This window comes from Melanaphis sacchari, unplaced genomic scaffold (genome assembly GCF_002803265.2).
Source record: "Melanaphis sacchari strain LSU unplaced genomic scaffold, SCAv2.0 Contig121_pilon_pilon, whole genome shotgun sequence".
NCBI classification, from domain to species: Eukaryota; Metazoa; Arthropoda; class Insecta; order Hemiptera; family Aphididae; genus Melanaphis; species Melanaphis sacchari.
The window spans coordinates 605,389-618,303 of record NW_020270481.1 but is presented as its reverse complement, the minus strand read 5'-3'; the positions used below and the strand labels follow the sequence as shown (position 1 = coordinate 618,303).

Sequence of the window (12,915 nt, the reverse complement as noted above, 5' to 3'; positions counted from 1 at the left end):
CACCCCGCGTGGTAATCCGACGACGGGGTGCACCGGTTAACGCGGACCAAAACTAAACGCTAAATAACATAATAATAATAATAATAATTAATAAGTAATGATAATAAAGTTAATAAAAAATAAATCCAAGTAAAATAATAATAATAATCGTTACAGGCGTATAATAATAATAATAATAATCATTTAAATCATCGTAAATGTTGTGTGTGTTATCGGTTTCTTTTCGTTTCTTTTTCTCTCGATCGGCGGACGACGCGTGCGCGCCCAAAGTCGGATCGCGATCGACAGAGAGTGAGGAGAGCGGAGTGATATCGGAACAGAAAGAAAGTATGATTTTTATTATACATATACGAATATGTGTATGTGTGTGTGTGTGTGTGTGTGCGAATACGATAGGAATGATTACATGTGTACATATATATATATATATATATAAATATATAGTATAACCCAACACGGCGTACCTATATATATATTTATACACACACACATATACATATATATATATACACGAGCGTGTGTGTGTGTATATATATACGTATAAATATAGTACACGTACGACATAATAATAATTATTACATAAGAGTTAAGCGTAAGTATAAAAAATTCGGAACATCAGAAATGATAATATCATAATATAATAATTATAATAATTGTCTGTAAAAACGAACGCCGTTAGAGTTGTGGTAAAAAAAAAAAAAAAAAAGAGAGAAAAAAAAAATACTAAATTAATTAACGAGTAATATAATTTAAACTATGTACACAAGACAGTTATCACGTTTTGGTATATTATATATATATAAAAAAAAAAAAAAAAAAATATTAGAACAATGTGGCAACGGCCGACGAGCGGGGAGTGGCGGGGATGGGGAGCGGGCGGTGATGGATGGGATGTGCGCGGCGGGCGGGCGGGGGCGGGCGCTCAGAACCCGTAAAAACCGAAATCGGGTTCGGGCTCGCTGAGGCGGCGCGACGACGGCGCGACGAGCGTGCTGCAGGCCGGCACGTGGAACGAGAACACGTCGCCGGTGGCCGGCGGCGAGCCGGACAGCCTGTTGAACACCGGTAACCGGCCCTCGGGCGACTGGGGCGGCGTGAACATGCCGTCCAGCATGCCCAGGCCGAGGTCGGCCAGCGAGCCGCCGTCGCTGCCGATGCCGGACGACGACGACGTGGACAGCGGCGGCGAGGCGGGCGACGCCGGTTGGATGTAACCGTCTCCCTTGTGCACGAAGTGGCACCGCTGTCCGTACGGGCAGTATCCGGCCGAGTTGAACGAGCGGCACGGCTCGGTCTTGTACTTGGGGTGCCGGAACACGGGGCGCAGGTCCTGTTCGCCGTGCGCGAACTGACACTTGTCGCCGTACGCGCACTTGATTTTCTCGATGTACTGCCGGCACATTTCCGTCTTGTACCGCGAGCCCAGTGGCGCCTGGGGCGGAAGTGGCTGTTGGTCCTGTTGCAGCTGTTGCTGTTGCTGTTGTTGGGGCTGCTGCTGTTGCTGTTGCTTTCCGGATCCGTTTCCGCCGCGACGACCTTGTCCCTGGCGGCGTCTGGGCTCCGACGACACGGATCCCTGGTTGCTACCGCCACCGTTGCTGCTGCTGCTGCTGCTGCTGCCCGTCGACGACACCATCTCTTGCCACCAGTGTTCCACTTCCGTGGCCACTGCGCGTGGTCGATTTTGTGTCTGCACAACAGAAAGAAAAGAAAAAAAATTATAACAAACAATTATTTTACCCATCAGTATGATATTATAGTATGTGCGGCGGCGGTTCTGGTACGAACTATGCGCGATTGGTGCGCTATTCGACGGAACGGGCAGGGAGAAACGGGCGAGAGGTGACTGTCGGACGGAGTGTTCAAAATAATAATATAATAATATAATAAATGTTATATAAGCGTGCGTTATTATAGGTACTCGAGCGATGCGGCGCGTAAAGAGAAACCGAGTTTTAAATTTTAATTTTATAATAACGCTATCGTCGTATTATGTACGAGTTACGACACGCGAGGACCGGTGTATCGAGTGTTGGTTGGTTGGGAAATATTACAAAAGAGTTTTTTTTTCGAATTTTCCTATGTGCGAACGCCCGCAGTTTTTAATTCAAGCTCAAATTTTTGATTTACCAATAATAATGCACCAGCAGTTATTCCAGCGCCCCGTACGGCGGCGGGGTAACAGCGACCACCGCGACTCGGTTAGGCCTAAACGAGGCTATATATACACCGCTTAATAATTTCCCGGGTATAAGACAGCAAATATATCGTGACCGTCGAGTTAACGACAGCGAAAATAATACCACCCTCCCCCAGTTTGGTATAATCGCATTGACAGCTACAGCTGATTGCGAAGCCACCTCGTATACGTGTTATATGGATCGACCAATTTTATTATATATAAAGTATACTTTTATGCATAAATCGCAGGTAGTGTTTGTTTTTCAAAACGTATTCGACGTGTGGTAATACCTTGACATTTATTTCGTCAGAGAGAAATTATTCCCACAATGGAATACCGCCATGAGATTTTGTGAAGAATAATATATTGTTATGATTATTTTTTTTTTATCGTTTTTATCGTTTTTCAGCTTAAGCAAAATTATTACGAGTGTAATTCAGTGATAACTTTTTTCCCGCACATGGCACATCAGCATAATATATTTATGATAGCTGATAATGATTTATCTGTAGATTGCACGTGCTATGATAAACGAATATTTTGAAACATGCGGCAAAAATTATTAATTCACGTTTACTTAACGTAAAATCACAATATTCGAGTACATGCACACATTTGTAACGAAATACACGAATTGATATGTCACATTAATTGCCAGGTTCACACGGTAAGATACATAATAATTTAATGAGGCAATAAAAAATTCTATTCTTTTAGTCAACGTGTCGCATACGAGATTCATTTGTATTCAATTCTTTGCTGTAAACATCATTCAAACACGCTGTGTTTTGAAAAAAATATCATCATTATTTTCAAATTTCTTCCAATAATATTATTGCAATAATTGATGTAATCATTTTCGGTATACTAGACCGAGGGTTCTCTCTCCACACGCACACACATCCGGTCATTATCTATAAGGTACAAACTACGCATACGGAGACCGTCTAGACGGACAAAAACATTGCACACGTGACAATGGTAATTTATAAGCATTTGTATTATGTTTTTTGCATTTTAACAGATGATAGTCTTAAACCGAGAAGTGAAAAACATTAAGTGTAACTCACAAACGCATATAAACATTATACTCATAACAGTCATAACTAACATTCCTCAAAGTTATAATTTATTATTTATTAAAGAAATTCTTTGATTCATATTATTTCAACAATCACACACTTAACATAAAGAAACCAAAACATACAATTCAACTATATGATTAAAGCTAAAAAGAGGCCAATACTTATAACGTTTGAGATTCGTATAGTGCGTGATTTTTGAAGGAGAATAAAAAAGAATGACAAGGTAATATTTACATATTATTAAACGATACCTTTTGTTGTGGCTTGATTTTACTAATTCATTCGACATTAACATATTTCTTGTGACCTACTAATTTTCTGAGTAATTGCGTATACAACGAACTAATCAACCAGTAAATTATCATTATTATATTTAAAAATTAAGGATAGATCATATACTAGACCTTTAAATTAACAAATATTATACACATTAATATAACTATTATGGTGTAATTATCAAGGATTCAAGAGATAGGTTATCACTATTATCAGCGATCAAAATAATATTTTCTAATCTGGAGATATAATTTTTGTAAAGACAATAATATATTATTTTCATTAAAAACTAATAATAATTATACGTTTTTTGTATGAAGACTATGTGTTTTGTTTCATGCAAATAAAAATGTACGAAATCAAAACAAAGACAATTTTTCTTCATGATACTATTTTGTCATCTGCGTGAGTTTCGCCTGGTTTTATACCGTGACTACATTCTTTACTATTATATTGGTTTTTTTGTCTAATAACGAAAATATGCGTAGACACAGATATTACAACAAACGGACACGGTCAGTGTTTAGAAAGTGAAAATAAAACCGGTGCGGTCTTGAACGGTGTTGCATAAGGCTGTTGCGATACTACACACGCACACACAATATTTTCACGTGTAGTAACAAAAAAGAAAAAAATTATCATCGTTTATTGTGTCCCACACCGATAAGTCCGAAAAAAAAATTACGATGACGTTTAAACATTACATCAGTATATTCTCTCTTTTTAATCTATTTTTATTCCCTTCGAGATGTTGCCGACCATGTCGATGTCGTGGGAAACACGTCACACATATACAAACGTTCGATGCAAACACACACACGAACGTATGCGATTACGCGACAACTTCGGGAAGGACGAAGAAAGTGAACAAATAAATTATTCAAGTAAAAAACACGTGACTGACTTGAAAAAAAAAGATATAGCTGAGCGTAAAATTTATATCATCCACGAAATACACTCGCCAAAATAACGCAATACTACAATGTCAACAAACGAAGATGTAGTCAAATTAAACGCTAACCCAAAATGTTATTGAATTGATAATGATTACCCATTGTCACCGTCTACAAGCCATACCCATATATAATATTATTATTATTAAACATACACACACACACACATTATATGTATGTAGGACGGACGGGTGCTTCTCGTGTATACGATATTTTAGTGACAAGGTCGCGTAGTGTTTGTGTATGCAATTTTATACGCAGCTGTAACTACTACCGGGACAACGTTCATACATAATTTAATAATACCTAATCATAGTAGGTAATAATAATTCAACCATACGGGATATGCGAATTTTAAATTCTTTAGGGAGGGAGTAACAATTATTAAGTACCTATTTGAGTATCAAATTTTTTTTAACCACATAGCCATTTTTGCAATAGGTAAATCATGACAAAAGTCGAAAAAATTGAGAGACGGTGATAATTTTTATTTATTTGAAATTCCTTTGAGCTTGCAGCTGCCCACGTGTTATTCATGCACGAGTTGCGTTGTATTAATGATTGGCGGGTCTCAATGCGGTTTGTTAGCGCGGGGTGTGGTGGTAGTGGTGGCGGCGACGACAACTTCCTGGTCGTATACGGCAAATTTCCTTTCTCTTGTTTCTCTCACATGTATGACCCCCCCGGGGGCAAGGACGTGTTCGATAACCTATACGTCCTAAACTATCAATCGTTCGTCCTTATTTTTATTACTGCTTTTTCTAAAATTCACGATAACAATACGTATAAATTATAATAGATAGTAGGTATTAGGTACTAAGTATTATTAAACATTGGATACTACAAACAATATGGAGCCATATACTAACAAAGGCACCTAATGTCTGTGTTTGAACATTATTCAGTTGCTTTTTAACATGCGATTGTCCCCCACAGACGAAACACACATATTTATAAAACACACTCTGGTAATTCTTCGAATCAATAAAAACGTTAATTTATCACTTCGTTTACCTAAATACTAGGAGTACGACAACATTGTGTATTATACGTATTTTCTAAACTGGCTGATGCGGGTCGGTGACATAATGATGGCTCATATAAAAAGTACCTTAATTTTGTTTAATTCAATATTACAATTCAAAACAATAGTTTTTTTTTCATATTTATTGCTTGAAATTCATTTAAAGTGTATAAAAAACTGTATTTGATTATTAATTATGGGGTTTGAAACGTGACAATAGGATTTATGAGAAAATTGTAATCGTCTGTTTGTTTTTGATGAAACATTATCTTAACGGTTTTCCCGAGAACAGAGAAAACCGGAAGACTAACGTATAACGGAGGAGTCTCGAACCGTGACCACTTTCGATTTTTATGAAATCATACAACCGGCGGTTAATTTACTTATTCAACAATTCGAAATCATTATTATTATATATCTTATCACGTTGGAGATTTTGATTGGAGCACTTAAACGTCTTAAACGGTGTAAATAGCCAAAATGTAAACACGCAATGAAGATGAGCTATCTAAATCGATAAAAATAAATGACGATATCACATAAAACGTTCAATATTACCGTGACCTTATAGTTTATCGCTCTAATGAAATACAAAAATTATAATACCTGCTCTTGTTATTCAGTAATATATATAACCGTAAACGTAACGAACGAAAAATTCGAATTTAAGTATTTTTATATGAAAGTTTGCTTTCCTCTAAAGTAAAACAACTTTTCAATTTTTTGGAATCGTCGTCTAAGCCTCAACGTAATAGAAACTTGCGTATAATATATTGCAAGTGTAGACCATGCTATATTACTACACTCACAGTGGCGTAGTAAATACAACGGCCAATTGGTCGAGCATTTTCACAGTACGAGTAGGGACAAACACCACGTTACAATCGAACAAACGCAGTGGCCTTCACAATGTATAACGCGTATCTAAAATATCAAACGGAGACCAATCAACAAATGTTCATGGCCTTTAAAATCGGACGACACATTATCAGTTAAATAATCACATGTGAGCTCGTGATGTACTGATTTGTGGGGATCGAAAAAAAACCTGTCGGAATAGAAGACGTATGTACGCACATACGGTGGTCGTTGTAGTGCTTTGTGCGTGCGAGCAAGACGAAACACAACGAGAGCGGGCGGGACATGGACCCTTGCCGAGCGCACAAAAGGGGATCGAACAGGTGGTTGCTGTGAAGACTAATACCACCCGAAGATTCGGTCGACCCTTTGGGCAGATAAGGGGACGAGTATAGTAAAACGAGAGAATAAAACGACAGACGAGAGGTTTACACACACGTGTGTGCAGCATATATATAATAATAATAATAATAATAATAATAATATGTGTACAGATGATTTTTCGTTATTGTGTTTGCGAAGCACAAAAACGGACAAAGATGCACTGAAAATACGTATTATCAATAGGTCACAAAAAACAAATTAAACCCGAAAAAAAAAATGGGTTGCCCCCGTCGATAACGACCAATAACAATTCGGAATTCACGAATCTGATCTGAAATTACACACTCCTTCGCCCGCGTGTGTGTGTTTTTTTTTTTTTTTACTTAAAAAATTATTATTATTCGTAAGATTTTTGTAAGTCGGCGTACCTAACCTGTTGGCCAATTAAAACGACGACGTTATCGGCAGTGGAGCACGTGATTGGCGGTGCCAGTAGGGCCGCCGCGTCGGAGAAAACGATAGTACAACAATAATAATATTTAATAATACGTGCAAGTGTATTTATTATTAATATTGATATATTATTATACTATTTATTATAATTTGTATTTTGTGTTGATATCATTGTGAGGCACGTCGTCGCGGTGCTTCGACGCCAACGCTCGCGACGAAAAAGTCCGTCTCGACATCGACGACAGGGTGTTTTGGGGGGGAGGGGGGTCGGTAGTTCGGCTGACGATACGCTGTGCGTGTTCGTTATACCGATTATTACAACACGTCGAAAACAAAGCCCACCGACAAGCACGTGGCTCGCATGGTCGTCGGACAACGTGCTTTACGCGCGCGCTCCGCGACTCTACTTTCGTCGTTAACGATGTGTCGGGAAGGGAGGGTGAAATGACTTAGATATTTTATCGTATCCAATATTATTATTATTAACATTGTATAATTAAAACGTCATCGTCATCTCGTCGATTAGCGAGTACGATAATATTATACTGTGTTGTTTTTACCTTGGCGACTGTTTCTCCACTGTTGAACAACGAGTTGGTCATTTTTTCGCGTTGACTGTCAAACTTTTCTGTCTGCTCGAATGTTTCGACGACGCACTCGTCTTGTTTATTTCGTTTCGAATAAATAACAATAAATCGATTTACCGTTGTTGGCTATTTTCGGCGCGTTGCGTGCAAGAAAAACCGAACAACACACGCTTTGATTATTAATTATTATTGTTTTGTTATACAACGATATAATAATAATATTATATTATTATTATTACACGAGACAATACTATGCGTACGGCGTACAATATTATTGTCGTTAATAACAAAATTATTTACGTGATGCGTAACACACTGGGCGATATTTTTCGCGTGATTAACAACGACTTTGCCAATCGACGAACGTGGTCAATAGAGGTAAAAAAAAAACGATCGTGTATCGGATCGAAAAGCTCGGGCATTCGCTGTCGCTAGGCACAAGTCGCTAAAAATATACTGAAAAACGCCGTGTGATTGTTTTTTTTTTTTGCGTGCAAGAAGCGCGTTTCGTCTGGTTGGGACGCGTGTGGTGCGTACGTGCCGATCGCGTTATTCGGACTGACGATCGTACGCCGAAGGAACAGTCGAGATCGGCCGCGGCGTGTGTCGGTCGCCGCCCGACAGCCGGACTAAGTTTGCCCCCCACCCCGGCCACCGCTACGCGCTCGCGACAACGTCTTCCGTCGAACTTCTCTCGCGATCGTGCCTCGCACCGCCGCCCGCCCTGCCTCCGAGGGCTGCCATGCCGTGCGTTTTCTGCGCGCACTATCGCGCACCACCTCGATGGGTTCCCCACTACCGCTCGCCCCTCACACCTGTTCAAGGTCGCTGCCGCCGCCGCCGCCTCACAGATTATAATAATATTATCATCACCGTCGTCGCTGTCGTGTGCGCATTGTACGACGTACTCCTCTCACGTCACGTGTTTTCGAGGAGCTCGCCTGCCGCCTTCGACTTTCGGCTCGCCGCTCCCCAACCCCGAGCGACGCGAAAGTGTAGGTATTGCACGATTAATTATTATTGCCGTTTATTGACATAAATAATTATCAGTTGATGTCGTTGATGACGGTAATGGCTGTCGTTAGGTTTTTTTATTATAATCATAATTTTCGTTTACCGTGCAGTTTCCCCCCCGCACGAGGCAATAAGAAGAATAATATCGTCGGAGCGCCCAGCCCCCCCCCCTCTCATCCCGCCGACACACGGCCATGCCCACCGCTCACGTGTGTAACACCGAGTTCGTCTTGGCGACAAAATGTAAAGGTTGACGACGATTGTCATTTGGTATTTCAAATTTTGTTTCCATGTTCGTCTCTGTTGAACCATTGGATTTCATGGTTAGGCATACATTTTCTCCGACAAATCAGGAAAGTGACTGCGTTGTACGTACCAACCACCTGGTATCTGCCCGTGACTTATCAGTGAAATAATGTTTTTATATTTGTATATAAAAAAAAAAAAAAAACGGAAACAAAAATATATTAATATAAATCCTAAAAATATTTAAATACATATAATATGATGTACCTATAATATTATAAAACTACACAACACGCGCGATAAATATTGAATACTGTTTACTAAATAATAAATATCAACGTACTAATGAATATTTACTACATTTTATAGATTATAAAACATATTAGCACCTGCATGAATGAAAACAGTAGTATAATATACTTATCATATCATATATTATTATGTACCTATTATGATACCAGTAGTACACCCAAATATTATATTATTGATTCAATGTATTGTGTCAACTAAATAAAAAACAATATTGTATTTAAAAACATGCTCAATGGTACAAAATGTATGACATTACCTTGGAGTAGGGCTCTTCGATTTTTTTTTCATGGTAGTCGGAATCTATTGAGGATGGTTAGTGATGTCTGATTGGATTGAAAACAAGAAAAGAATCTTTTTTATTATTTTATTTATACCATCGATTTCCTCACAATAACATCTAATATATATATATAGTTAGAAACTGGTAGTCCCAACTCTTAAGATCAAAACATTAATCGGTATGTTGGGGCTGTCGGGCTGGTTTAAAATCTTGACGGGCCGGAATCAGCTGGTGGGTAATAGTTTGGAGACCCCTACTTTAAACCATTTAGCCACGAGGTTTACGATGGAAAGACGAACAAAGACGGGGCATAATACAACGTCAAATTAAAAAAAGGAAAATGTTTTCTCAACGTAAGTAAAATTTTAACCACTTTCCAATAAATTGTTTTGAACAGTTTTATATTTTGTTTTGATTAGAACAAATAACAATAATACATAAATATATAGTCTGTAGAGAATCGAAGTTAATATACTTAATTAGTATTCAAAGAAGATATGATTTGTTGGTAAAATTAAAATATAAAAAAAATTATGAATAATAAATACTTTAAATGTTATCTGCTAAGTTAGCAAACATGTTTTAAATTACTACACATTTATGATATTGAATGGGATATAAATAATATTAATTATATCAAAAGGTTGTGCACTTGTGTTGTAGTTCAAGATATTGAAATTTACTATTAGTTTAGTTTTTATTGTTTTTAATATTCCGAAGATAATAGTAACCCTAATGTACATATTTATTTCGAACTCGATTATTCAAGACGATACAATATATAATAATAATAATTGATGATTTATTATTTTGTTCGACAATTTTTTTGTAGATATTTATTAGTAATTAATGATTGATTATTAAACAGATGACAATAATATGACCATGCGGTGGTGTCGTTGCGCTTGAGAGCAGTGCACTACATCATAATTATTTGCTACAATATTGATTATATTAACATGAAAATACAAGACATGAAGAGTATTAACGTAAATATTAATTAAGAATCAGCTGTACAGTGTAACCATTGTAACCAATATTTATTGTTGACGTTTTCTGCAGTTGTTTTACTAAAGGTTTATCGTCTCGTTTTTAAGTATAAAAGTTACTCAATTTTCAATAAACACTAATATATAATATTTATGTGTAGGTATTACCTCAGTTACTGTTTTTTTTAGCGTATCAGTGTGTAACGAAAGCGAAGAAGTTTTTACATAGAATCTGTTATGCAGCCATACAGGTGTCATTTCATGTCACTATTCATAAAAAATGTATAACCAAATTACAATAGTTGGTTTTTAAATGTCTAAGGTTAAATAATAGCTATATATTCTAATAGGGCGCCTTTCAACAAAATTGTTCTATAATTACATATTTGTTTTGTGTTGTGTATTTTATACCACAATACATTTTATAAAATGATAAAAGAACCAAACAAAAATAAAAACAGAAATTAATAATTAATATTTCTATGGTGACAAACGTTACGAACATTTAATTTTTAAAAATGTTTTGGAATTTTATCTTTATTAATTATTGCATTATTGTATAACCATCCGAAACAAATTGTATAGTATAGGTAAGTTGTGGTTCATAATATTCAAAATCATGTACAAATATAAGAATAATAGTATATAATTTCTAAGGCTCTAAATCGTATTTTGGTTGTTTTTCTCAAATAAATCGACTAACTTATAGGTATAACCTCTATATAAACGTTTAGGTTAGGTTGGGTTGATAAATAATTAAGTAGTTTAAAATATTATGCAAAAAAAAAAAATAAGGGTTTTATTCCAATAATTTAACGATTTAATAACATCTGGTTATATAGGAAATAAACTGGTTTTTAAGTTAATCGTTTAGATTTCAAGGACGTAATACACAATAGGGTTCGATAGAGGGTCACTTGTTTTTCATCTACATTTTTTTTTACCCATCTTCGTACATGTAGTAAATTACGTTATAAAAATCTTTTTTTTTAAACTATTCTACATTGATTAATAGTTTGAATAAAATAGTTACAAAAAATGTATATATCATTTAAATTAAAGTCTGCAATTAACAATAATATACATATTTTTGATTAGGTATAAAAAATAAATAAGAAACTAAGAACATTCAACTAATGTAGTTACGTTGTTTTATATAACTTATCGCATTTTCCCCGGCAAAAAATAATCTCAAAAGATTATTCATTTGACCTCATAACTAAAATAAATAACAACGTAAAATGTATATTACATTCAAACACAATATTTGAAGCTTATAACGAGAAAAAATTATCTTAATAGAAAATAAATCAGATTAACACTTAAAAAAACTATAAAAGCAATGAAACCGTATAGTCAATGCAATGATAATAAAACATATTATAAGAAGAGTTAAATAATATTGTTGGCACAACTCAATTCAATGAACAACGCCTGTAATTGTATATTTTATTGCTGTCGGTGCAATAGTGTTATTGCTACTTAAATGAAATAAATCAAAAATCGAGTTTTTTTAAATAAACATTTTACGTGATAAAACTTCTAACAAAAACTGTACGACTCTAAACATCCAATGTATAATATACACCTGCGCAGTGCGCTTAAAGTCTGTTCATACATTTTTTCTTTATACACTGTCAATAAAAATGTGCATATAAATTTGTAAAGGGGTATCGAAAGAATTAAAATGTAGAAAGTAATTGCATTAATTGCAACATAATTTTTGGTTAGTTTTACATTAAGTAAACGTTTCTTTTTTTATTTACAATCACAGAACAATTGCGCACGGAATATTACAGTATGTACGCTTAATATTTATAGAAGGTATTTAAATTTTAATGATCGAGAATAACGGATAAAGTGAAAGCAAAATAATTTGTCATTATGTTATAAACGCGAGCACTTAATTTTACGGTTTTATTTACCCAATGGTAATATAAAAAGCGCATTCGTATAATTGTACATTTGTGCAGAATATTGTTCAATGAAATATTTAAGAAAATCAATTTATTACAAAAATATTTAATAGCACATTTTTTTTTTCTTTAGTGATTTATTAATTGTTTCGTTAAAATAATCCGTCTTCCGAAAAAATAAACAGAATTCATATTGGTGGATTTATTCTAAGACTATGAAATTGTTATAATATCGTGTAAATTGCTATGTTAATTAATTGTTTAATCCCTATAGATAATACTATTCTATTGTGGTTTTAAAAAAATAGAGTCAAATTTTGAATAAAATGATGTTTGTTTCGTGATATAGTTTAACGTTACAGTTGTATTAAATTAACTATAGGTATTAGGTTATAAGTAAAAATAACATAATATGT

At 35.5% G+C, this 12,915-nt stretch overlaps 1 protein-coding gene across 1 annotated transcript; it reads right to left on the bottom strand.

Moving 5' to 3' along the window:
* Positions 1–776: 776 nt before the first annotated feature.
* LOC112590883 (mRNA decay activator protein ZFP36L2-A) lies at positions 777–8,319 on the bottom strand. The gene is made up of 2 exons (XM_025334473.1): positions 7,716–8,319; positions 777–1,690 (listed from the first exon to the last, which is right to left on the bottom strand). The coding sequence occupies exons 1-2, from the start codon at positions 7,755–7,757 to the stop codon at positions 923–925; spliced, it is 810 nt and encodes a 269-aa protein (XP_025190258.1). The 5' UTR covers positions 7,758–8,319; the 3' UTR covers positions 777–922.
* Positions 8,320–12,915: the final 4,596 nt, after the last annotated feature.